Consider the following 27404-nt stretch of genomic DNA (forward strand, 5'->3'; position numbering starts at 1 on the left):
ACAAGTTAAATATTTTCGCTCTGGAACATAGCTGTCCAGATATTTAATTAAATGTTCTTAGAGAAATGTTTTTACATGCTAATAACATCAGTCAGGCCGTGGAGATGATTGATTTGTGCAGAACATGTACTCAGCGTCTCTTAAATGACCAACTATGGGGGCGTGGGGGGAGGATATTCCACTATGATGAGGGCGAGTGGCCAGTACACAAGCATTAGGTGTCAATTATTAGCCAGAACTTTGGAAGATAAATGAATACATTTTGGTTCCTGAGTGAACATAAGAGCGTCGGAAGGAATTAAAGTCGAAAGTGAGGTTAAAGCACTCAATAAGTTGGTTTAAGTGGCTGAAGTGTTTTTAGCACTTGGTCTTCAAAAATCCCTGAAATGAAGCGAAGAGACAACGGCACAGCTGTTGGAGTGTAAAAACTAAAAATGGGTGACATAGTCTTGATAAATGTTTATCACACATTTGGTTAACCCATGCTGAGATAGTCGTTCATAGAAGGGTATTATCAAATAATAATAACAATATCAACACTGAAAATAGAGACTTTAAAATTTCCCTCGACAACTATTGATGAAGCTTTTATGTTTTGGCCCTGCACTATTATTTCCCCAGGTGTTGTATACATGAGTATTCATAGTATATCCTACCGTACATTCTTAGGTTCAGAGTAGAGCAATAAGGGACAATTATAGGAAGGGGAAATTTCTACATGTACTTCCTCCAAACGTGCTCCATCCTGAGCTAAAAACGGAGCGGCCTTCACTCCGAAGCCCCTTGAGGTGTTTCAATTAACCGCATCACAAGATGCCTTTTTCACATGAATGACTATTGAATGGAATGGCTGTTTATGTTCCCAAGCGTGCACATAGAGATAAGAAACAGAATTGATTGAAATATAATTGTGATTGCCCGGACTTTTTCCTCCAAGAGCCAACACAAACGGTGACAGTTCTCCTCATAACCTCAGTGATTGTGATCCTCCTTACGTTTAGTCTACGGTGCCAATAGTGAGACATCTCGCAAAACATGCACACACAGTGACGGTTGAGAGGATCCTTCATCCATCCATCATCCTTTCACAATTCCCTTTGGTCCAAAACTTCAGCTTAGCTAGTTTTTGGGGTATGCTAATTATCACATTTTAGCACGTTTCATTTTCGGTTGTGTAAAAAGTAAACATACCTGCTGACATAAGGATGCATTGAGCCAAATGGAACCCGAAAAGAGAAGCAAGTTGTAGACTCACGAGTCCCTTTGCACTGTCTGCGGCAGATCAAATACCCCTAGAAGGGTACGACCGACGGAGATCAAAGTTAGCAGGATGGAGGAGGAGATCAGTGTGTTACAGTCAAGCTATATGATGATAACGATGGATTTAAGATGACCACATTAAACACACTACAGATAAGCTGGAACCATGGTAATGCCACAGCACATGAATTACGTTGAAGAACCAAATTTGACTGCCCTAATTAAGGCGTGTTATGTACAGTGTGTCACGTACACGATGGGAATGTTGATTAAAGTAAAGCACCGGGAGGAGGAGGAGGAGGAGACACGCAAGGCATGAGGACAAGACATTCCTCAGGCTTATGGAGGATGGGAAACATATCTTCTGACTCATCCTGTGGTGAGACACAGCGAACCCTCATCCCCTTTGTACCTCAGGGTATTACAAGGTATTTCAATAAGGATGTAAGGATGGCGTGACAATTTCCTTTGTGTGTTTCTTGTGTGATACTTTTAAAAGTGGGTCATGGTGGCGTTACCATAGTTTTCTCATTTGTAAAGTTGAATTGAATCAGCCCTTAAACTTGAAGCAAATCTTTGAGGATTAGACGGCTTGGATTTTAGATTTGTACCTTCATATCGCATGTTGACCCGTCACAAAGGGACATCTGAAGATGATGGCTCGCCAAATAGCTTTGAAACGAGTCACCTTTCCATTCGAGATCACAGTGGGGGGGGGAGGGGGGGGGATCATCATGTTGGGGTCAAACTCGGATAATTGCTCCTCATCGATGATCCGCAAAAGGCAACAAAGGCATGAACCCAAGTGTCAGTTCGTGGTAATCAAATACAAACAGCAGTGACAAATATTAGAGTAAGGTTTTTTCCATAAATACTTTCCTGTACTTTCCAAAAGCATTTCTGGGGATTTACAATCCATCTTGTTGACGTCACAAAACAAATGTCATGACATTTGAATTCAAGAGACTTCAATGAATTCCAGTAACACCGGGTTCCATAAACTAAAAGGATAATGACCGTCTGTGCCATCCCATCTGTTCAATATACCGTAAGTGCAGAAAATCTATATGTCTCATTTGAAGAAGGGAAGGGGTGTATTGTTCACTCTGCTACAGTTGTACCCTTGGATGAAATTATCAACCTGACCATGTACAGGAGCCTCATCTCGCTGTGTATTCATCATGTCAGGGCTGTAGTTGTGTTTAATGATTCACAACTTTAATATGTTCAGTGGCACAATTCTCATTTAATGTGGTGTCCAATGTGCTCAAATCAGATATATTTCCCCGCACAATACAAATGTTGTCACAGCAAATGTGATTTTTGGCGAGACAGCAGCCCATAAACAGGTGGTATTAATAATTGAGAAAACATCTCAAATTACAGGTTATAAAGCAGGGCATTCATTGACAGAGACATGGGAATGTGGATCCCTATCCCAGATCTTAAATAAGAACACCATACACAGATGTTGAAGCTTGAAGTTGTTTAATGGAATTTACCTGGATTAAATGAACCTGCTGTTGCATAACACAGAAGTAAACATTTTGTATCACGTAAACTAAATGTGTTCCTGCAAACCTTTAGCTTTTTATATTATATAAACACAATTTTTTCAATTTTTTGGTTTTTGATTTTTTGATGAGTTGATTCTAAATCACCCTTTTGGAGAATGTATGATTGAATTATTGTATGATGAACTGGGCTATTTTTCTTGCATAAACATTTCAATTTCAAGACAAATGTCACCATCAAGTGGTAAACTTTGGACATTACTCAATAAGCCTTCTTCGCTTCACCATCTGTGACTGGTAAACCAACCTCCTACAAGCGCAGCCGCCTATTGGTCAGTTACACCGCCCGTAATCTCGAGCTAAATTCTGATTGGATACCTGAAACCCAACAGCCAGCAAGTTTTTCATTAGCTAGCTTTAGCCATCTTTAGCTTTACCTCTGTGATAAAGTCGGACAATCAACAGGTTAGTGTTTAAGTTAATACACTACAAGTTAATTTGCATGCATTATACATATGCTTCCCTTAATTATTAAAACCCAACATACTTCCATAGAATCTGTCTTAAAGTTACAGTTCCAAACACTCGGTTTTGAACCGTAGAGCTCGCTAATTAGCATCGAGTTAGCAGGGTAACGTTTGTCCTGCAAGCTTGTTGGAAGAACAGCACAAGTGTCTAAGGGCACCGAGTCTGGCAAATAAACTGCAATTTAGATTTCGATCAAGTAGCGAGTGGCCCGGTGTGCTGGTCTCTGCTACCAATCCCGTTTAAATGTGGCGGTTGGCTTCATTTGTAAAGTGACGACGTGGGAGGTGCAGCTCGGAGCCAACTCAGGCCAGGTTGCTAGGCAACACATAATCCAGATATTAAACGTAATTAGTTATCAAACTGACTGTAAATTAAAAAAAAAATCTTTATTTACGATAGAAATGACGCGCTAATCGAACTAGTAACCGAGTTTACAGAATTGTCAACAGTAACGGATTAACGTTAGATAACCAGTAACATTACATTACGTTAGCATACCATTTATGCACTCAGTTACCATGGTAACAAGCCACAAGATAAAACGCCAGCTGACGTTCATGTAAACAACGTTAGCTTATCTGCACATATTCGGCTCGGGGCATCGTTATCTCATCAAAACCGTGCTAAGGAAACGCTGTAAATGCTTTGATGCTAATTAACGCGGACGTCGTCCTGGCTTGAGGTTTTCTCCAACGACTGAGGGTACACGTAACTGTTAGCTTACCTCTAGTTAACGTTAGCCTTGTTAAGTTGCTGAATCGCGCTCGTTAGCCTGTTTTTTTTTTACTTCCGTTAAAGTAATTAGATACTCAGCGTTTTGTGACACGCGGAAGATCTCTACGCGATTAAACGAGGTAATGTCGCGAAATACTTCAGTGCGAGGAGCAGTGTTTTTGGTGACATCAACGCTATGTCTTATATGAAGAAGGTTTTTATAGGCTTCTAATCCGCTTTGGACGTCTTAATTCCAGGGATGGGAGAGACGCCTGTGGTGATCATCCAGCACCTGACCAGTGGCAGGTGGTGACGGTGCGAAAGTGATGTTCTGTCCGCTACAATGAAGAAGATACTCAACTTCGCCAAGAAAAAGAAACACCCGCCCAGTTCTCCTGACAATAGGAGTGGGCTTTCTGTTGGCTATGAACTTAAGGAAAAGGACCTCGGGAAGGTTCACAAGGCTGCTCTCGTGGGTGATTTGTCAAAGTTGAAGCAGCTCGCTAAAAAGAATGATGTCAACCAACTTGACAAGGAGAATCGGTAAGTGGGTTTAAAGCACTTGTTGTCACATCCTTGACAGTGTATGATCCAATCTGTCTATATCTCCTTTAACACATTATTTTGGAGCGTTTTCCCAGTTTCAGGGTATATCATTTATTGTAGTATAGTATTATTTTTGTTAAGTTGGGTTGTGGTAAAACGATATCCAGTATTTTTACTTTTGAGCTTAAAAACCTCCCAGCTGTTTAAAGCACCAAGTAAAATCTACTTGACACCCCATTGTTTCTTTTCTACTTATGTTTCAAGGTAGGATCTAATTACCGTTTGCATTTAGTGTGTGTGTCAGAAGTAGCTGAGCAGCGTACCTAAAGAGGCAATTTACCGAATGGAAACAATAAGTTGATTACATTCAATACAGACAGTAAGACCAAGGATGGAAAAAAACCCTCTAAAAACAAGGGTCAATTGAAGAATAATAATCCTTGCTCATGAAAAACTCTCCTCTACTGTTACAGAACTGCACTCCACATTGCCTGCGCCAGTGGACACGCCGAGGTGGTGCAGTTCCTTGTCGAGAGCAAAGCTAAGCTTAACCTATGCGACAATCAAAATAGATCTGCCTTAATGAAGGTAATCCTTTGATGATGAGACTCCACCACAGAGGGATTCATTTTGTTTTGTGATGATCATGCCTTTTTTGCTTTCCCTATTGTGTTATTTCAAACCTCATTCAAGCGTCTGCAATCATGTCATTGTCCTCTATATCAGGCAGTGCAGGGCCAACATGAGCGCTGCGTGACCATTCTGCTTGAGAATCGTGCCGATCCCAACCTCGTGGACATCAATGGCAATACAGCCCTGCATTTGGCAGCAAACATACCATCCATTTCCACTACTGTCCTCCTGCTGGAGCACGAAGCAGACATCAATGCACAAAATAAGGTGATTCTTGTCTACCTCAGTACATTTACCCAGCTCAGGCAAAAAATCTGACCTGACTTTAGTCTATACAGGCTTTATTGCTCATGCAAAATATGGCCAATAGGGGACGACGTCTCAGTGTGTGACGGTTTTAATGTTTGCTGTGAGAGAAATGTATTGTGCTTAGGAATTTTCTAAATACATCTCATGCGTTAAAGGACGCGTGTCTGTTGGCTTTAGTAACTTGTGAATGAAGACGGACATTAAATCTGAAATGTTTCCGTAACTATGCTATTAGATCATCGGCTTACGGTAGGGTATCGCTGTTCTGATGACACCAGTCCAATGAATGAGGTTGTTGACTGTGATTTAATTTTCAGGAGGGATTCACACCCTTGACTGTGTCGGTGCGTGAGGACCATTTTGAGATGGCTGAGTTCCTCCTCAAAGAGGGTGCTGATGTGAATGTTATGGACCAAGCCCAAAGGTCAGTACGAAAGCCTAGTTTATGCTTCTGCGTTTTCAGAGAAACGCAAGGACACGCAGACGCAAGAGCCCCTTGCGCCCCTTTGCGTGCCTTTTCACCCTCTCTTGCGTGCTTGCGTGTGTCGACCCATTTTTTGCGTCAAAAGCTTCGCGAGCTCACATCCTTTTCAGAGTCTCACATTTCCCATTTCATAGCAAAAGTCCATATCTGCAATATATCATTTGAATGTTGCTTAATTTATTGATTTTACCTGCAGGTCCCCATTAATGCATGCTGCTGGTAATGGCCATAGTGGCATGTTGCAGCTGCTCTTGCGGTTTGATGCGGATATCACACTAAAGGATACCAAAGGATGGTCAGCTGATGACTACGCAGTGATGAATGGGCATCATCCGTAAGCTCTGCATCTTTTCCTTGTACACGTGTTCATTCTGCTGTATGCCTTCTAAAATTTGTACATCTGTGGTGCTTTTTAAAAAATTATTCTTGTTTTACTTTTTAAGGTTTATGACCACTCGTATGTAACTTTCTTGACTCTCATGTAGTTGTTCCCTGCTGATCATTGAGCACGGCACCCAAAGGAATGATGGGCCTTCACTCTCCAATCAAGGTCCGGGCAAAAAGAAGAAAAAAACAATGTTGGGAAGTCCTTCCCACGACGTTGAAGCACGCTTCTCTTTGGGAGGACCGGCCTCTGACAAGGATGGTAGGGAGATCAGTTGTCATCACATAAAAGTAGATGAAAGTGTTGGGAGGATATTATCATGACTTTTTGTTATTGACTGTATTTTATTTATTCCTCATGCATTACCTCTTGACTGGATCTAGAGCATGGAACAAATGATGCAGGGGGAGGTATTACTTTGATAAGATGTTAGCAAAATCAGTCTTTGTGCCAGTGAAAATCATGAATGTTTACAAAAAAATGGATACTTAACCTACTCCTCTCTTCAGGAAATGCACTTATTTATGCTGCTTAGATCGTAGCGCTTTGTGCATTGTACGTTTTCTGCAAAACATCAATTTATCAACAGTTTAATATTGAACGATGACTTGTACTTTTAAAAAATTGATTCAACTGAGGCTGAAAATAAACTTTGCCGCTTTGTTTCAGATTTTGAAGACAATTCTCAGTCGGAGTCACTAAGTCGGTAAGCATAGTTTTATTGTGATGTGTAATTCACAACTTCAGTACGACACCCGGCTCAAAGGGTTGTTCCTTCCATCTCAGGGTTTCAAAAAATGCTGCAGATGATTGGCCTTCATCAGAAGATGATGGATCGATTTTAATCGAAAAGGTTGGTGATATTTTTTTTTTTTTTTGCAGCTTTCTTTTCCCAAAATGTAGCTTTTTGCCTTTATCTCATATGCTGTCTTTCAGAATCCACAGAAGGTAAACCTAAGGAAAATGATTGCATCCAAAAGGGGAAAAGGTACTGAGACATTTTTTGACCTTACTCACTTGTTATTGTCCCTCCATAGTTTGTGTTCTTTAGAAGTGATCTTTAACCCCTGCCTGCCCTGTAGCTTCCGCACTCCCTGACAGATCCTTGAGCGGTACCGAAACTGAGCCAGAGAGTGAGAGTAGAGTCCAGAAAGTACCATCCCTCCCGAAGGCTGTACCATCCAGCAAAGCTGTGCAGCCCCCAGTAGATCCCTCTCCCATTTACTTCCTTTCCAAAGCACCCCAGATGACCTCTACCCCTCTTCCCAGCCACAGAAAGGTAAAATACTTGTGTTGACGTTTTGCATTTCTATGACACCTGTCTCTGGTTCTACTCCTCCCCCAAATGCCTGCAACACACAGACGCTCAAGAGAAAGACGCAAACACGGGGCAGCCTTCAAGTAGTAAAACAAGGTCAGACTCTCAAGAGGGAAGCCCAGAAGCTGAGGACTCCGAGGAGGAAATTGGAGAAGAAGAAGAAGATGATGATGATGATGATGAGGAGGAGGAGGAGGAAGATGATGAAGAAGAAGAAGAGGAGGATGAAGATGACGATGAAGACGACGACGAGGAGGAGGGTGAAGATGAGGAGGAGGAAAGTGAAGAGGAGGATGGGGAAGAGAATACCAAAGAAAACGAATGTGACGAGGAAGACAATGACGAATGCGTTGCCTCTGTCGACGCCGTCGCCAATCAATTCAAAGAGGCCCAAAAAACGTCTGCACCCGCTGCCCTTGAGACTGTTGAGAGTGATGCTGATGCTCAAAACCCACCTGGAAGGGACCTCCCTCGCAGCCACGACACTAGTCCTGATGCTGTGGGTGAGGATGACCCGGATGCCCAAACAGAAGCTAAAGAAAGTTGCCCAGCTGGAACAGCGAGTTATGCGATGGCAGCAACGATAGATGTAGACGAGGATTGTGTCGTGTCGGCCATTAGGGTAGAATCCAAATTCTCCGACGAAGATGATAGCCACGGGAAGGAATGCCCGTGGCCATCAGACCGTGTTTCAGCAGGAGGCCGCTCATTATCCAAACAGCACCTGCAGACTTGTCCCCCTCCTGCAGTTGAGGAGGAAGAGTTTGAAAAAGAGTTGGGAATTGATGCAGACGACTCCTGGAGCAGTGAGCAAAGCAGCGCCGATGAAGAGGAGACTCAAACTGGGGCACTCGGTCGCAACACCGTGCTAGCAAATCTGAGAAACGTTGGTCCTGAGGATGGAGTTGAAAATACAGCAGGCTCTTCTGATGCTGGATCAAACCAAGAAGCTTTCAAAGGGGACATACGCAGGTCCTCGTGGGGCTCCTCATTAGAGGACAGTGACACAGATCTACCCAAAGAAGAAGTGGAAAACATGGAGACGCTTCATCAGAAACACAATGCTGGATCGTCACATTTAAATCCAGAAGCAGCAACAATGCATTCGAAAAGCTCAACACCTGAACCAAACAAAGACCACCTGGATACCTCGTGGGATTCTTCATCCCCAGTGGTACCATCTCCAAAATGCGTCTCACCTCAGACTGTGAAAGGTGAACCTTTTCCCTCTTTGGAATTATGTTCGACAAGCAATCCTCTGTCCAAAAACAGGCCAGCAAAAGCAACAGCAGATAGATCAGAGTGGGATTCTTCTTCTGAAGATAATGACCAGAACAATGGCTCCTTTACTAAAAGTAATTTGCTGTCACCGCTTTCTGAAACAAATATCACAACTGCCAAGCAGACTGCGGAGCTGCAATGTGGCACTCGGGAACAAGCAGAGTTAAATGGCCGCTCCCACGCGGTGTCACCAGGAGCCGAGGATGAAAAGACAACCAGAGGCCAAACACAAGAGGACGGTGACGCGGGTTCGAACGGACGGCCATCACAAACGGACGGAAAACTCTTCTCAGAGAAGGAGGAGGGCCACGATGATAGTTGGGACGAGAAAGATGACAGTGATGAGCCAGGGCAGTCGAGGCCGAGGAGCGCCATGGACGCTAAATCGGAGGAAGAAGAAGAAGAAGACAGCGAAAAGGGTCCCCCATCTGTGGAGGATGGAGACGATGAGCATCCAGAGGGTGACGCGCTGGAAGAGGAAATGCTGGCGGGCGTCGAGAAAGACGATGAGACAAGCGAGGACTCCGACAGCCTGGACCAGAAGCTGCAGTACGACTTTGCCAGCGCCACGGTCAAGGTGCCCAACGGCCACGGAGACGACGAGGCCAGACTGACGGCTTATGTTCTTCTCGAAAACGAGTGTGCCGTCGATCCCCAGCCGAGGCTCTCGCCAGATGACATCGAAGAAGAAGCAGCGAGGGGAAACGCTCCGTCGAGCCCCGCCCCCAAAGACGGTTTCACTGCCCGCCAGCTCCACGCTTCGGACGGGAGCGCCTGCTCCGACGAAGCGTTGCCGCAGACCGACATTGACGATGTTGACTTGGACTCGCCCGATGAGGCAGAGAGCATAGGCACGAGAAGTCAGGAGCTCAGAAACAGCGAAGAGCCTGTCAGTCAGGTAAAACAGGGGGTGGTGTAGCAGTGAAATGTAAGTTTGTGTTTTCCCCCTGTTGGCTTCACTAGAGAGGCCTCTTTTGTCCGTATACACTGGTAGAGGCAGGTTTTAAAGTACATGCTTGTGACTACATGGCTCTTCTTCTTATTTTTTTACACAGAAATATTCCAGTGAAGATGAGGAGGAGGGTGATGGTGACCTGGGGGAAGAATACATCTCAGATGAAATAGATGAACCTGGAGAGAGTGGAGATTTCCTTCCCACCACTGCACCTGTTCCGGAGGAAGAAACCTCCACAGATAAGAAACGAGGTCAGGAGCAAATCATTTAAGATAGCTGTTTTGAACATGTACTCGTATACAAAGGAAGAAATGAGATAGATGTCATCAAATTAAATCAAATTGTTTAGAAAAATCTAAATTTGTAGTGTTTAATTTGCATTCATTTACACTGTCATTTTAATGTATAACATATCTATCGATATCATTGAAAAGGCTGATTCATTGATTTAAGATTTTGTTTGTTTAGGGATTATTTCAGTCCCGCTTAAAACGTTGACAATTATAAACTTATAACATTAAAAAATAGGATGTTTTCCCCATGTGTTAAGATCTATCACTATTACTTTCAGTAATTACGTTTTTCCTGACACATTTCCATTGGTCAAGCATTGGGGATGCATCGAGAATTGTTTTGATTTAAATTGTAGCGACACAAATTTAAACCGTTTTTCAGTAGAATCATTGCAGTAAATCTACACTTGTTGAAATAGATTTCCTGTCTGAGCTGGGTCTGGAGAAGGAAGAGGAGGAGCAGGACTCTTGGGACTCTGAGGTACAATAAAGACATATTTCGGATCATCAGATGTTTAGCATACAGATTCTCACTGGGCGATTTTTCTCTTTCAGTCTCACTCTGAAAACCCTGATATGCCACGTGCACAGAAACAAAGCATGGACACTCGGGATCAAGAACAGATGGCCACTGGCAACGCAAAGAGCAAAGAAAGTAGGTTGATTTCATTTACCTTTTTTGGCTTTCAAAGCACTTAAACCATTCTAGCTACCATTTCATGCTGCAGAAACAGTGCAGCCTTATATTTGATTGTAGTCATCGAAAAAACACGCTTTTGTATGCATGAATTCTATTTGTCTGCAGGTAAGGGTTCACGTTTTCTTCTTTTCAGTTGAAGTACGGTAAAGAATGTGCAATGCAATCTAACTCCCATCAATCAAAAATATCCTTTCCAACAATATGTTAATTTCTCTTGTAGACTTGTTTTATATTCCCTCTTTTTTAAGAGGGGAAAGAGGCAATGGGATGGCGGTTCTAGAACCTCGGAGGAGTGTAGGCAGGCCAAGAGGCAGCCAGTGTGAGGGTACGAATACCTGAGGAGGAGCATGCTAACCATACCAGAAGCCTGACCATCACCCCATGATACCTATTAGAGAATGCATGCAGAATACACTACTCCACCCTGCTTGACCCCCTTTTTTTACCCAACCCCCACCCCCCCCAAAAAAAACCTCTTGAGTTGCTTGGTCTCAGCAGGTTTTGCTCTTTTTATATGAGCCATCATGTTTCACAATGCTGAATTTTTGTCCAGCAAGCGAGGAATTACCAATGCTCGTCTCACGCCTTCACAAATATCATATCTTCACGCTATTTAACCATGAGCTCATTTGCATGGGAATGCTTTCCACAATGTTCGATCAAACCCACCCGGCTTCATTGGAATGTTTTTTTTTTCTCACAAAAGTACATTCTGTGTCTAACATGACGGACTCGTCTTGTCTCTTGCAGTTGAGATCAGTAATGGTGGTAATAAAGCTCAACGTGTTGAGGAAGATGTTACCACCCAGAAAGAGGTAGGTTCAACAACGAAATGCCGCACAAAGTCACATAAACTGTGACCTGTGGGACTCAAATAGCAACGTCCTTGCTGTCTCACCAGACCGAGAAGACTAAATGGGAAACCCTCCGTGTTCTGAACAAACTTGAAGGGGATGGAGAACGAAAGACGGGTACGTGGCACCACGTGGAGCGTTGTGTTTCCTGGCGATCGGAAATGTGAGAGCTGTTTGTGTTGAACTGGTGCTTTGTGTCACTTTGACAGACTTAATGGAAGAGCTGGGTCTCGGTAATGTTGATGATCTTGAAGGTAAGACGAACTGACAATCACCTTTTTTCAAAAGGGATATTGTTATATTTGATCATCTAATCCCACTGCGCCACGTTATGAACACTTCACTCTCAAATATTTTTTTTTAAATGATTTTGTTAAATAACGTCTATCTGAATGCAACACTGGCGTAACTACCCTTTGTGTTTTTCTGTCATTGATCTTTTGGAAGTTAAAAAAGCAGGTGAGTAAACATGAACTAGCAGATTAGATCTTCTGGTAGCTGTAGTTCCAAGTCTGAGGACTCAGTTTGATGGAGTGTGATAGCGTTTTCCAATGTTGGGTGTTAACAGACCTCCTACCCTCAGCAACATCGACATCAGTTTTTTTTTTCCATCGAGCCTCAACTTCTTGTGTCAATGGCACAGATGCATCAGACTGGGACTCTGCCAGCACGGCCAGTAGGAGAACCCTGCCGAGGAGCAGAGAGGAGTTCCCAGAATGCATCTATCCGTCTGTCAAAGAGCAGGATGAGGACACTGCTCCGGCAGCACCCTTGACCCCGCAGAGGAGCATCTACTCCAACAAAGCGATGCCCAGCACGCCCCAGCAGCCCGGCCCCCAGCCCCAGCCTCGAGCAAGGAAGATGGGCCTTCAGAAAGCAGAAAGTGAAGGAGGTAAGGCACATTGGCACAAAATCGCTTTAAACACATTTCCCCCAAGTTATTTACAGATGGCCCATTTTTAAAAGCGTTTATAAAGGAATATTTCTGTCTCAGGCCTTCACGTTTTTTTTTCCTCTCCTTCTTTTTATTCTCTCTCTCATTCAGAATCCGATTGGGAGCAAGACAATGTCGTGTCTTCTTGCAACTCAGACAAAATTGACAATCAATTGCGAAATCTAGCTGAGTTTCAGACAGTGGTCCCACCAGGTGAGTCTCACCTTGAGTAGGCCGGCAGATGTTTGTGTGCACATGCAATGCGCTGTAGATAAAGACCGATCTGTCTCCTCAGGTTCCCCTCAGCGATCACCGATGGCCAAAGACAGTAAAAGAGTAGAGTTGCAAAAGGTGAGAAATACTCACCTTTCTTACCACGATCCTTATTTTAAACATGTACCATTCATTCTTTCATGATAAAGTCACATCTAATGGTAAATATGTGCCTATTTAAAAGTATGGTTGTATTAAAAAGAACCGACCCACATTGCTTTTCAAGGCTTTAAGGGTCCTCAAAGCCTGCGTTTCCCCTTCCCACTTCTCGATAAGATGTTTTTTAGTTATTGGTAATTGTGAGTAACTAACTTGATCATCCCAAATATTGCCAGGGGAAATGGTAAAACATTTAAATATTTGCCATTGTTGGACGAAGCTTTATATTCTTAACGCATGACAACCACATCTGTTGTTTATGGTCTTTGACAATTTATTCAGATAAAAAAAAAAGAATTCTTTAATGTGACAAAATCAAATGTTCTGTTTGACAAGTTGTTACATTTCCCAAAAAACATTCTTGTGAATGTCGTCTTTTTCTATAATTAGAATGTAGTTTTGTAACCTCAAAAGAAGGATCTGAGACTGTGATGTTTGAATTAATTCCTATTTATTTTAATATTGTCTTACTTTATGTCAGTAAGTCATATATGTATTTTAGTATTGAGTCCAAACTTTTTTTTTTTTTTTTTTTGCATTTTTGTCTTCTCTGTTTTGTCTTTTTTTCCTTGTCCACCCACGCCATCCCAGGAGATAGATGATGCAATAGATACTCGTGAGTTAGATCTGAATGATGCATGTCGAAGCGGTAGGGAAAGGGATGCGCACTTTAGAGCTCAACGCAGCCCCGAAGAAAGAAACAAAGAGGGGGATATCGTCCCATGGGAGAATCGTTACGAGAAGCTCTGGGTAGAGGTGGAGAAAAGAGAGGTCAAGTCCACCTTCAAGCACGTTGCCGGGGAACTGAAAGAGAAGTTCGGGGAACTGCTTAAATCCAGAAGCTCTGCTGGTGACGTCGATGATGAAGAAGAAGAAGAAGAACGGGCCCAATCCACCTCTGCGGAAGAAGAGTCGAGCGGCGATGAGGGCGACGGGGAGGTCATCGTGCGCCCCTTGGCCAGAGCCAGGAGCACCGTCCTGCTCCCCATCCCTGAGCAGAGGGAGTCTGGACCGGAAGACCCCGCGGCCGAGTCCCCCGACGGCTCCGCGTGCGAGGACGAGACGCCGCCCGCCGAGCCCCCGTCCACCGAGGGCGACGTGTGTCGAGAGCCAGATCTCCTCGCTGATGATGATGATGCTGCTGCTGCACAGGAGGGCAGGTCTCCTGCACCACTACTCCACGCGGCACGGGGAGGCCGCCCCAACGATGGCGCTCACGTGGCTTCCACTCACGGCCGCTGCGCGCCCCTGACGGATATTGACCTCGGGCCGTTCCAGGAGCCACATCTGGATCCGATCTCGAGGGACGTCGCCGTTGAACGAGATGAGGCGGAAGTTGCCAAGTCTGGCCCCCCCTCACTGGGCAGGCGTTCTGATGAAGGGCTGGAGGCAAACGTGGAAAGACGTAAACGTGAGGTAGGGATCCTGAAGAATGTCTTCCTGGATCTGGAGAAAGGAAAGGCCCAAGCGGGGAAAGAGGTAGAGGACGGCCGCCCCCCCCCCCCCCCCCCCCCCCATTGTCCCTTCTTGATCGCCTCACTTTCTCTACATCTGCGTCTGTGTTTTAGTTTTCATTTCTTTTCATCTGTTGTTTTAAGAGCTTGAACCAGCCATACCTCATGACGTCATCTTATTTCTTTCCGTTAATGTTGTTCAGTTTTCTTGTCTTTATTTTTTTTTATTTTCTTTGGGTTCATTTTTGCATGTTGTCGTTGCATTTTTTTTGTAGTAGAAGTGCCGTTTGTTGAAGGTCATTTCCGCTGCGTCGCAGTAACTTTTGGTACTGAGTGAATTCCAAAACGTTCTCTTGTGTGTGCTTTAGTGGTGACTTGTCCTCCATCATGCATGGTCCTCGCATGTGCCTTAAGTTCTGTTGTGTGAAATCACTCTTTTGGTTACGTGGTGTAAAGATTGTGCAAATAAACGCCTTCTTTTCCCATAAAAGAAGTGCTCTTGTGATAAATGGTGATTTGACATAGTAACAGCAAGTATTTCTCAAATGAGTCTTTATACACCAAGAGGATTCATCTTTTTTGGGCCAGCCTTTTGTTGAGTGTTTTGTGGTTTTTGCGTGGAAAGAAACCATTAAAGGAAATGTCATTTTTGTGCTTTGTTTGGCATTTTCATTCACAGAGAAAACAAACAACTAATCTATGCAATTAACAATGAGGTGTTGATGCCAAAAGGCAAACATAATTAAAGACTGGAGGAAGTACGTAAAGACAAAAGGCAAACGGTATTTGTGCTCATTTTGGATTAGCAAAGAACTGTTGTTGGATGTTTACCACTCATATCAGTAAAGATGAGATTCTTTCTCAGTTGATGTTTTCCATTGTGCATTCTTGTAATTATCCGAAATGACCAAGTCACAGTGTGACCACACTCAGGTGTTATGTCTCCGATGGGAGGGGTAACACTAAATGATGTATGACAAGAGTACAAGTCCTCTGCTCCAAAACGCATCTTCAAAGGCTGGCCACGACCGAGTTCGTTGATGAAGGATTTCTCAGGTCCAGTTATGAAATATTTACCCTTGTCATTTCAGGCTGCCAAGGAGAAGAGAGAGACCGCATCGGAGCTCAACAAATCCACAACCTCCTGTGACACTGGTGGAATGGCGTTGGAAGCAGCCGACCCCGAGAAACCCGAGAGCAGGTCGGGATCTCTGTCGAGTCGAGCTGGAGCGACTCACCAGGAGCAGCAGGGCGCCAAGAGGTGGGCTTTGTTTTCACGTTGTGCGTCTTTAGGCCCCGTCGGTTAACATTACAGATCTGAAATGTTGCCCTTACAATGTCCGAACAACACATCCGCGCTCCTAAATTACAGGAAAAGACTTTCCATCTTCCTTTTGGTGTGTGTGTGTGTCTAAGTCTCTAAATACATTGTTATGAGCCACTTTTTAGATTTTCCTACACTTTTTTTGTAACATATGCAACAAATGGAGCTGACTAAACTTTGTCTGTTTAATTCAACTTAAAGACTCTCTTCAGGCCCCAAAGCGTATATATATATATATATGTCCCAACGTATTGACCATGGGGTTTATTGCTCTCCATAGCACCAACGGGGCACCGGTGCTAATGCACCTCCCACCACAGCAGACCTACAATAGCAGCAGGCAGGAGGGACGAGCTGTAGAGGAGACCTTACAGCCACAGCTGGTCAGAGGCGCCCAGCGCAGCAGAGCCCCTCTGACCAGCGCTCATGTCAATGGAGATCCCCTGTCGGTGTTTGATGATAGCACTTTGAGTGAATTGTCGGACGATGAAGGAAGGTACATATGCAGTATGCTTTCCCCCCCCCCCCCTCTGTCACTAACACGTACACAGTGTGTTCAGACTGAGCGCAAAGCTAATTAGACTGGACAAAGGGTTAGAGGTGAACAGTCCCAGGAGGCATCATTTGTTTCACTTAATGAACACACAAAAGAAAAGAGAAAGGAAAGAGACTACTGGAGTCGTTGGTAAGTTAAGATGGTGTTTGTGTATTTGGGAAATAAACAGATGAATAATGGAATTTGCTTTGCATTCAGTCCAAACAAACTGTTACAATACTGGTGGTGGGTGATCAGTCAGATGCATTTATTCAAAGTTGCATGACTAACCTCTGATTTTTAAAAACAATCTCTAGTATACTGCATTATACCATTACACTTCTAACAATAAAGCGCTCACATCTTGACAACATGCACAGTTTCCCAACTAACACCTTTATTTCTTCTTTGCTTTTTTAAAAATCAGGGTTCCAACCGGCAGAAAATCGAAAATTGAGGTGAAGCACAATATCTGCCTGTTACTTAGAGTACAGAATAAGACACAGCATAATAAATATTATAACTCCCCGCCCACACTGTGGTCCCATATATTCAGGACCCGGAGGAGGTCGGGATGGCTGAAGACTTTGATGAACTCACTCAGTCATCCGACACAGCTACAGATGACGTGGACTCTCCCACTTCAGGCTATCGCCACGCATCCGTCCTCATTCAGACGCTGGACTCGGCCACTTTGGGTACTGATTCAGCCAATACAAATTCTAATTTATGTAATAATGAGTCATTGTTACTTTTGTAACCTGCTCAGTTCTTATTTGCAAAATACCAGTAAACGTGCAGATGATTCACCTTTTCAAAGGAAGATGATCTATGCTCTTTAAGTGGTAAGATTTGCCATTGTTATTCCTCACAGACTCCAGAAGCATGGTGAAGCTGCAGAACATTTTCCACGAATATGAGCGCTGCATCCAAAAGGCGAGGAGTCGCCACGGGTACCTGTCGGACAAGGTGAGCCAGCTGGAGATGGAGAGGGCTGAGTTGAAGAGATCCCTGGAGGAACTTAAAGATTTGAAATCTGCCTTGGAGCGCAACCAGCTGGAGCTGCAGACGGAAGTCACAAACCTCAAGTGAGAACCACTTCCTCTCCAGCCGGCTTCTTCGCGGGGGGGTCCTGCGCTCTCCTCGCATGTTCATGCCCATCTTGCTGCATCTTATGGGATTCCTCTGTGCAAAACTTGGTATAGATTCCAGCTGAAACAGGAGGTGGAAAACCGGCGAAACGCCACCATGATGTACAACACAACCAGAGATAAGCTGAGGAGGATGGAGGAGCAGCAGCAGTTGGAGGTGCAGGAGAGGCAGAAGGTGGAGCTCTCCCTCAGGAATCTGCAGCTGGAGATGAGAACTCTGGTGAACAACATGAAACAGGTAAACGCACTCAGTCATCAGTTTATACAACTTTAAACCTTGTAATTGTCATTATTTTTCTTGTATGGTGTTGAGATGCCGTAGAAGATCTGCATCAGTCTGTAGCTCGTCCAGTTGTGGTTTGTTGTTGGTGACACTCGTGGTTTAAATCCCCCCCCCCTCCCCCCCCAGCTCGAAGAGGACCACAGCGAGACCCAGCGACTGCTGGCTCACGAGCGCAGTGCTCGCACGCTGCAGGAGAATCTGCTCAGCAGCCATCTTCGAAAGCAGCAGGAGATAGAGGAGGACAACAAGAGGAACATAAGCAAAAGCAATGAGGTAATCACCTGGCGGCATGGCTCCATTTAGTTACGTTTATTGTTTATCCCTTCAATGTTAGGTTATAAGCGGCTGTAACTTTAACACATTTTGTGCCTGTTTGGTTTTGAAAATGTTAAGGAACAGTATTATAGTTTGGGGCTGCTGATTTATAACATTTTGGGAATATATTGTTTATTTATTATGATTTACTGTTGTTGTTCACAGGCCTTGTCCCAGCTCACTGAAGCCAGCGACAGGGAGCGAGAGCTGATGCAGCAGAGTGTTAACTTGCAGGACCAGCTGACCATCCTGAGAAGTGACCACGAGCGTCTCCGTGCCAACAGCGGCCTCAAAGAGAGCCACCTTTCCGACGAGAACGAGGCCCTCCGGGAGCAGCTGGAGGATGCTCGGCGAGATCTCAAACTCAACAGTGAAGCCCTGACCCAAACGGTCTTCAACTGCAACAACCAGGTGACCGCCCTGAAGTCGGAGTTAGCCGTGGCAACATCCCGTCTGGAAAGTGAGCGGCAGACCCGCGAAACCCTGGATTCTGAGGCGGAGTCCGCTCGAATCCGCCTGGCCGGAGCCGTGAAGCAGGCGGAGCTCTCCATGGCCGCTCACACGGACCTGGAGAGGGCTCTGCTCCGGGAGAGGGAGGAACACCAGCGCTTTAAAGACAGAATCACAGGTCGGTAGTGGCAGGAATGGATGGACATCCCCAAGCTGAATTGTAAAATGTCCTGCAATCTTTTTTTTTTGGCTTATCCGGGACCCCGCCCTTTTTTTGTCGGACAGGTGAAGCAGCCAGTCAACGCGAGGCGATCGCCAGCTTGTCCCAGAAGCTGGCCACGGCGGAGTCTGGCGCCAACAGCATGGAGAACGAGGTTCATCGGGCCACCCTGCAGCTGACGGAGAAAAGCCTCCTGCTGGAGGTCGTGCAGCGGGAGAAGGACCAGGCGGCCGCGCGCGTCAAGGAGCTGGAGTCGGCCCTCCAGGCCGAGAGGGAGCAGATCGGCCGCGTCGGAGCGCGCCAGGAGGCCGCGCAGGAGCGCCTGGCCCAGACCCAGAGCGAGGGCATGCTGCTGCGCCAGCAGCTGGAGGAGGCCCAGAACAAAGGCGCCGCAAAAGAGCGCGCCGTGGCGGACGCCCAGGAGCGCTTCAGCGACATCCTGTCCCAGCTGCGCTCGGACAGCGAAGAGCGAGTACAACTAGTGGAGGAGAGGAGCAAGGAGCTCGCCGGCAAGGCCGCCGATCTCCGAGATCAAATCTACAAATTGGAGCAGGAGAAGAACGAAAGGGAGGTGAGAGGAGGACTCTGGTGTAAGAGGGGTTACCTGACGTCTTCTCCCAGACCCAGTTTTAGCCCACATGCCAGTTAGGGATCTCCCTTTTCTTAAAATCTAATCAATGATTTCTTTGCAATGTGTCTGAGCGCAGACTAGTCAGAGGCAGCTGCAGCAGGAGCTGGCTGACTCACTCAAGAAGCTGTCAATGAGTGAGGCTTCCCTGGAGGTCAACACGCGCTACCGCAACGACCTGGAGGAGGAGAAGGCCCGTCTCTTTAAAGACTTGGACAGGGTCAAAGGAAAGGTAAGAGGAGGGAGCTGCTGACACTATTGGTCAGCGCATTCTCACCGCCCCAGTGACGCCAGCTGTGTTAAGGATACAAACAATTAGGATGGTCCCTTATTTCTGAAGGTAAATCCTCTGTAAGCGATGCTGATGAGGTGGATGCTTTGTCTCTATCATGTAGCTAGAGGAAAGCGAAGACCAGTATGTGCAAGCCGAGAAACGTATCAACTGTCTGAAGAACGTTCTGGATGAGAAAGAGAAGGAACTCGCCAGTGCTGCTCAGAGACACCAGGCGGCGCTGTCTGCCTCGGCAGCTTCCGAGATCACCATCCGACAGCTGGAGGAGGCCATGCAACAGTATGAAACAACACATTATGTGCACCATGCACTTTGGATTACAGTTGGATCACCTTATATATTCCCTGCAATGTGTTGTGGTGCATGAGTGTAGCATTGTTCAGGGTGTGAGTATCTTTGATGTGAAATCAGGCTGGAGATAGAGAACGCCAGGCTGGAAGCTGCTGCCAAGCAACAGTCCAACAAAATTGAGACGCTTCAGAAAGGGGCTCAGGAGTTTGCAATGGTGAGTGTTGTCAACTTAATCCAATTAGGTTCTCTGTGGCGACAATATCTGCTTATTACAAATACCATGTAAAAGGATTGTGATGCGCGGAGAAATCTGTTGTGACATGAAATCGCTGACTTTACGTGGTAAAGTCATTTTAAGGCATTCGATCTTTTTCCAGCTGTCTGACTGTGCACCTGGAGGAGGGGTTGGTATTGTAGACGTAGGCTTAGTTTCTCTGTGTGGGTACCTCTGTTTCACCATATAAATCACCCGAAATTAAGAGGAAATGCACTTGGGCCTTGCGGGCTTTTTGCACAAGCTGCTAGACCACAAATTAAATGTCAATCTTTGTCCTGGTCTTGGTATGTGGGACCTTTCACTCCTTTTCGTCTCAAGCTGCATGATACATGTTACTTCCTTTAGTGTCTTCTCAGCTTTCCAAAATGATGACAAACAAAAAAACTAATTGTGTTAAGCGATGTTTAAATACTTGTCTTATTGCTGTAGGTCAGAGGTCATTTGGAAGACTTGGTTTCAAACCTCCAAAGCAGTAAGATGAATTTGGAGGACCAACTCACTCGTGAGGTCGGTGGCATATTTTGTTTCCTCACTAAAAGTCTTCAGCCTCGATTTTGATGTTTTACTTTCATCTGGTTTTCTAGTCTATAATTCACCTGTAACCCGCCTTTATATTTGAGTAGCGCGCCAAATGACGGATGTTTGGACGCTGATAAAATGAACAGTCACACATTTTTACCTACTCATTATCACAACTAGTTAATGATCTACCCTTTTTACAGGGTGCTGTTTCAAATGAAATCAAATAGTAGACCTAAGCAAAAAACTGTTTTGATTGCGACTATAATAATAAGTGAAAACTATTGAAAGTAAAAGTCAATCAATCTGGATAAATATCATGAATGCCCAGTGAAAAATTCATATTCATATCATCTTTATGATAAGCCCTTATTTTGACATTCCCATTGAAAGTCTGCCCATTTCTGTCCAGGCTCACCTCCTTCCCACACGGCCCTGAACAAAGGGCTCAAATCGAATTGTAGTTGATTTTGGTTGTTGATATAGATGTCGATGTTTGTATCATGTGGGCATATGATCAAAACCCCCTGAAGAGAATCTACTAACAATCGTATCATACTGACATTTTCTATATCAGCAAACAATGTATCGTTGTCCAAAGATTTGCACCCCGAACCCTTTCAGGGAAGTAAGAACCAAGTGAACGTTTTTTTATTTTTTATTAATATGCATATGTGGGATACCTCAGTTTCTCACCCGGGTCTTCCTCGTTCTCAGGTGCAGAAGCGAGGCACGCTGTCTCACACGGCCCAGGACTCTCAGGCCCTGTGGGAGGAGGAGCTGAAGAGCCGCTCTAAGCTAGGGCTGCGCCTGGCGGAACTTGAAAAGGAAAAGGGAGACCTCAGCACCCAGGTGATCACAGCGAGGCTCGTGTTTTACACGATGGATTCATTAGGCATCCCTCCTGATAAGACACGGCCCTGGTTTGGGTGTCAAGACGTGTTGGCTTGTCGCCTGTGTTCCAGATGGAAATAGAAAAGAAGAAAGCCAAGAAAATAGCGGAGCAGAAGAAGGCCGTGGACATCCGGCTGGATCAGGAGATGAATAGAAACGCAGACCTTCAAAAAGAAATGTACAGGTGACTCCTAGCCTCCTCCTCCTCCTCCTCCTCCTCCTCCTCCTCCACGCTGCCTCCTCACCCACGGCAGCAGCACCCTCCTCCTCTCGTCCTACTATGAGATCCAGTAGGGGGCAAACTCCCCCCCCGGCTTCTGTGGTGACCCCATGTGTGCGTCTGTTGTTGTGTCTGACTCCACTCATCCTTGTTTGTCTGGTGTTTTTGTGTGCTAACAAGTTTGCTACAGTGTTGTGTGTTTCATTCTCTGATGTTCCTGATTGTCAGTTTTTCACCGTTTGTATATGGTAGTATAATATCAGTAGGCGAATCATGAACCAGTTTGTAATAGTGGTTAAACTTTGCACATCATTAGTTAAGCCTACATTCAGTCTCGGTCAACGCTTCATTTTTTGGTTGCAAAGATAAGTTTGCAATAGTTACTAGTTTTTCCAAATTTAACTCTAGCGTTTGTGAATGTGTCGTAGGTTTCGTACTTTATTGAAGACTGCGAAGAAGAAGTTGCGGGATCAGGAACCAGGCGGCGCTGAGTACGTCTCTCCCACCGGCGCCCTACGGACGGACCAAGGCCGGCAGGGCCAGGCCGAGGGGGCCTTCGGACTAATGAAAGAAAAGGTCCGTTTGTGTGGTAAACCACAGCGATTTGGGTATGGATAACCCAAAGAACATCCTGCTGCTAGCTGTTGATCTTTTCCTCCCGCTACCAGGTGGACGATCTGCAGGTGCGGCTGAAGAAGGAGGGCTCCCGCCGCAGCCAGCTGGAGAAGGCCAACGGCGACCTCACGGACCAGCTGGCCTCCCTGAAGAGCTTGAGCTGCAGCAACGAGCGACTGGAGAGGAGCAGGAGGCAGCTGGAGGAGGAGGTCCTGGACCTGAGACGCCGCATGGAGGCCTCTCAGATGGAGCAGAGCCAGGTGGAGCGCGTGCGCCAGGACGCAGAGGAGCGGGCCCGCCAGGAGTTAAAACAGAAACTGGAGCAGGTCAACGTTTTCCTGCAGGTATTTTATGGACTAATGTGAAGGGCAAATATATCCCTCGGACCCATTACACAACATAAATATAAAAGAACCCTCAATAAATGATGAGTTAAACGATTAACAGGCTAGAATCAGAATAATAAATCATTTGCTAAATAAATGATGTGAAGGGTTTTAAACCTGATGGCACATGTTTGTCTCTCAGTCCCAGGCAGCGTCCCAAGAAGCACTGGATCAGATCAAAGCGACCAACGAGGCCAACCTGCGCCTCCAGCTGGAGCACAAGATCCGCGAGCTGGAGGGGGAGCTGGGCCGGGCCCGCACCACCCACCACGACAGCCTCAGCCAGAGGGACTCCACCCGCGCAGAGGTCGAGCGCTTCCGCCACCTCTACGCCGAGGAGCTGCGCCTCCGCAAGTCCCTGGTGGCCAAGCTAGAGAGGTGAGCCGGGGTCGTTCCTCACACGCCGTCGCCGCGTTTCTCTCTCTCTCTCGTTCTCCCTGTAACGGACCGACGACACCCCCCCCCCCTCTGCAGGGCCAACAGTCGGCTCGCAGAAGCCAATTCCAAGCTGCTGAACGAGTGCGGCAGGTCTCTGATCACCGGCAGCATCGCAAACGGGAGCCTGGGAGGGGCCTCGCTGGACTTGGGCTCTCTGGGTTCACCGGCGCACTACGGGGCCACACTGGGGCCCCTCAACAGGAGCCTCGGCCTGGGACTCTCCCTCCTCAGCCCTGTGACCGACGGGCAGAGCAGCCGCGTGGATTACCTAGCCAAGGTCGGTACCGGCATGGACGGACATCGTCGTGGTGATTGCGGGTGGGAAATTCTTCCTCGGGGGGGGGGCGTTTTTTTTTTTTTTTTTTGTAACCGAGGCCCTTTTGTTCGGACTAAGGTTAGTGGCAGAAACATGCTGATTGTCAGTTTTACGTAGTCACGCGTCAGATAATCCCGAGCGATAGAAGTCGTTCAAAGAAAGTTTGCTGAAGACTTCTACGAGAAGCCCGTCTGAAGTCATTTCTTCCCCCGCTTGTTTTCTTCGTCCTGCATAATGTTTCGTCCTCTCTCTACCTCTCATGGCGGTGGGGCTTCCCTTCTAACCTGTCTTCTATTCTCACTCTTATAGCTGCTAGCTCAAAAGTCTGTCTCTCATCTCTCTCCTCTTCAGCCAGACCCTTAACCAGGTTTGTAGATGTGTTTAGCCCAGTGTCTGATTGGCTGCTGTTCTCTTCACATCTTTAGCTCTGTTTCTATGCCAACCATGATGTTCCAGGTCTTGCACGTTGAAAACGTACGTGCGGTTTATTTAAACAGTCGGAATAATTGCAGAGACTGTTCCTGCTTCCTGTTTCAGGAGGATTAGCTGCTGAACGCCCCCCCCCCCCACAGCTGGTAGTGAAATGACAACAGATGTGAGCCGCATAGCAAACGGGACGACTTTAAGGCTTCATTGCAAAAGAGTTGGATAGAATTGCAGCTGCGACATGTGCAGGGAGCCCGGTTAGTTGCGTGAGTGACTACACGGGATGAAATGTCAAACCCGCTTTGACTCGACTTCCTAGATGCTCTGAAGCCGACTGGTGGACGATGGAGATGATGTGGGCAAGAATTATTAGTACTTGGATCATTTGACTAATCTAAAGCAGGGTTGAGTACGCCTCAAATAGACAGTTGAGGCAAATTAAACCCGTACCACATGCTTTATGGTTTTAAAATTCTTTGGTTCCACGTGGGATTCATTCACCGAGGACCTTTTGATCATTTCTCAAAACGCATCTTGGTCAAACTTTTTGCATCATTTTGGGTCATTGGTTGACTATATTGACCCAGGTTTCTCAGATAGCAGATAGATGTGAAGGCAACATCTCTCCACTGAAGCACAGCTTGCATGTTTGGCATGTCATAAATTCTCCGGAATTCCTTGCCGTGTCTTTTTTTCTCCACCATCCATTCACCATGTTACTGCTTTTGGTGATGAACTATCCCTGTTTCTTTTTTAGATATTTATATATATATATATATATATACATAATGTCTTTTCAGTTAATATCGGCTGCTATTTTCCACCAAAACATCTGTTCCTTTTATCCAGCTGCAGAGTGAGTTGGACAGAAACATTTCAAAAGAACTGAACAGCGGTGAGTCAACGAGATCTTTTGAAACGTCTCGACACCTTCAGCGTGAATGAGACTCTCAGCCGCAGCTCGGCGTCGGTAACTTTCGCTCCTCTCTGGTCGCCAGGCGCAGCGGAGCTGGACCTGAGTTCGGCCCGTCTGTCCCCCGTGGGCTCGTCCTCCAGGGGGGAGCTGGACCCCGCCAGCAGGGCCACGCAGCAGTACTTGGAGGTACTAAAGAAGAACCGTATGATCTGAAGACGGCTCCCCGGGCGGCTCGTCGGCGACGGTTATGTTTCTGCAACTAAAAGGTGCAACTATTGGCCAGTGAAATGACACGGAGCGTCAGGCGTGTTTACTCTCCCTTCTTTTATCTTTTATAATGCACACTGCACTTAACCACTCAGGAGCAAAGGGCGCGAGTCACTCATATGTATACCTACATTATGTATACATCTATATGTATTTTTATATATATAGGTTGACATGTACAATTAGCAAAGACCTCCAAAAGTATTTCTTCTATCTGGCTAATTCCATTAAATCTGTAAGTTTTGTTTTTATTTGGACAACGTATTGGTTTGAATTTTTATTTGTGGATGTTGCTGTAGCTGAATTTGAATTTTTAAGTATTTGATGTATAGATCATTAATCACTTTGCCAAGATATTACATCTGGTACGTGCCATCAAATGGTGCAATAGACTCAGTGGAGTGTTGTGTTTGTTATTTTATTTATTCGTTATTTTTGTTTTTTATGAACATGAAATACTTGAATAAGACGAGCTGGAATACTCTCTGGCTATTGAAACAGGGTGACGACATCTATACAACTGTCATTTCAACTCTTGGTTTGCTTGCTTTTTAGGGCCACCAAAAGTGAAACACGCTTCTCTTTATATAAATACTGTAATAGATTACATAGAGGAAAACATTTACGACACCTGTACATTACAGAAGACTCTAAAATGGCAAATAAAGATGAAAAAACCTGTTTTTGCGTGAGCTATTGATGTCTGGAGTGATTTGAGTCGGCTCTCCGTGAATCCATAATTTAGTGTGAGGTAGGGTTTTAAAATGTCAAAAATATGGGTGAAACAAAACAAAAGTGAATCAAAAGGAAAAATGTCCAGTGTGGGAAAAAAAAAAAACTTTTAATATTGACATTGGATAGAAATGTACATTTATATACAACATTTGTGTTATGTTACCAGAAATGTACTCTTTCAGATGCTACTTCTACATAATAGTACATGAACTAAACCATGAAGTACGTTCCACGTGGTCTCCCCGTTTTAAGCCGGCCGCTTGCACCTGTTCAGCCTTCTGATAGATTTGAAGGATGTGACTGAATGGTTATGAAAGGACGAACGGCAGGTGCAGGAGAGAAGAGACCTCTGTGGGGCTCGACTCTTCGTCCTGCAGCCTCTGTGCGCACGACTCATACTGCAGGCGTCTTAAATTCAAGATAAAACGCAGCTTTTCATGCACAGCCATTTTCAGCCCTCATTAGTCATGTTTTGATGTTCTTCACTTTAATGCCCCCCCCCCCACCCCCCAAACACATGAATCTTGATGGTGTGCGCTGGTTTGGAAACCATTCCCCTCACTTATTAAAAATGAGACAATGTGTTTGTGATTGCCCCCCCCCCGGTGTGTCTCTCTTCCCTTTGATCCGTCCTCTCCGCGTCAGCCTCAAATCTTACATATTCAAATCTGGTTACATTTATTTTTGTTTCTTTTACAGCAGATGGGCACATCTGACAGACTGACTATTAGGTGTTATTATTTCGCCCCCCCCCCCCTCAACAGACGCCACTTCATAAACTACACGAAAAGCCGCTTTTTGATTGAGGAGGTTACAACCGCTGTCGTGGAGCTTTGGAGGCGTGCGAGGATTCTAATAGACAGACTCTGAATAAAAGAAAGCGTTGAAAGGGTTGTTTGTGGAAAGCAGCTCCGCTTTAAAAAAAAAAAAAAAACGCTCCTCTCCGGGTCCCTGCCAGTCCCAACCGTTGTTGACGGAGAACACGGCGGCACTCGGGTTTTCAACCTCCGGCCCGGGGCGCCTCGACCGAACGGGCCGCCTTACTTCCACGCGTTTTAGTGCCACGGTGCAGGTGTGCAAAATGCATCTCTTGGACCGAGACGTGAGCACGTCGCGAAAGTCTGATGTCAACAAGAGTTCTGCTCCTAGAGAGCACCGTGCAGGTTTCTTCATCCTCGTGGTCATTTACACCCAGCATGATGGCCTTCATCGGGTATCAATTTCGAGCCTCACGACTCACTGAAAGTGACGGATGTAGTGAGTGTAGAGACCCTTTTTGCCTGTCAAAGTCAAGGCCCCCCTCGGTTGGTGT

At 45.6% G+C, this 27404-nt stretch overlaps 1 protein-coding gene across 7 annotated transcripts; it reads left to right on the forward strand.

Annotated features, from left to right (window-relative positions):
- Positions 1 to 3749: 3749 nt before the first annotated feature.
- On the forward strand, positions 3750 to 26038 carry si:ch211-272n13.3 (ankyrin repeat domain-containing protein 26). Of its 7 annotated transcripts, XM_037452345.2 has the most exons (45): positions 3750 to 4156; positions 4274 to 4559; positions 5036 to 5150; positions 5289 to 5462; positions 5822 to 5928; positions 6185 to 6322; positions 6474 to 6634; positions 6757 to 6783; positions 7043 to 7079; positions 7160 to 7226; positions 7310 to 7361; positions 7456 to 7652; positions 10028 to 10178; positions 10640 to 10701; positions 10776 to 10875; positions 11141 to 11245; positions 11671 to 11735; positions 11822 to 11891; positions 11984 to 12028; positions 12418 to 12666; positions 12820 to 12921; positions 13004 to 13059; positions 13732 to 14619; positions 15686 to 15855; positions 16199 to 16414; positions 16881 to 16911; positions 17010 to 17151; positions 17328 to 17541; positions 17659 to 17842; positions 18014 to 18160; positions 18368 to 18830; positions 18938 to 19443; positions 19580 to 19732; positions 19896 to 20071; positions 20204 to 20297; positions 20461 to 20487; positions 20790 to 20867; positions 21597 to 21731; positions 21845 to 21957; positions 22422 to 22569; positions 22662 to 22952; positions 23137 to 23372; positions 23469 to 23709; positions 25024 to 25069; positions 25173 to 26038. In XM_037452345.2, exons 2-45 carry the CDS (start codon positions 4360 to 4362, stop codon positions 25301 to 25303), a joined length of 7110 nt encoding a protein of 2369 aa, XP_037308242.2. In that variant the 5' UTR covers positions 3750 to 4156; positions 4274 to 4359; the 3' UTR covers positions 25304 to 26038. The 7 variants fall into 7 exon arrangements, 6 of the variants coding, with proteins under 6 accessions (XP_037308242.2, XP_037308241.2, XP_037308237.2 ...); XR_005114320.2 differs by lacking the exons at positions 3750 to 4156; positions 4274 to 4559; positions 5036 to 5150; ... (7 more) ...; positions 7310 to 7361; positions 7456 to 7652 and adding exons at positions 8232 to 9870; positions 24058 to 24115 and having other exon boundaries at positions 25173 to 25247; XM_037452340.2 differs by lacking the exons at positions 3750 to 4156; positions 4274 to 4559; positions 5036 to 5150; ... (7 more) ...; positions 7310 to 7361; positions 7456 to 7652 and adding an exon at positions 8233 to 9870 and having other exon boundaries at positions 11141 to 11239.
- The last annotated feature ends 1366 nt before the right edge of the window (positions 26039 to 27404 follow it).

Source organism: Pungitius pungitius, chromosome 6 (genome assembly GCF_949316345.1).
Source record: "Pungitius pungitius chromosome 6, fPunPun2.1, whole genome shotgun sequence".
NCBI classification, from domain to species: Eukaryota; Metazoa; Chordata; class Actinopteri; order Perciformes; family Gasterosteidae; genus Pungitius; species Pungitius pungitius.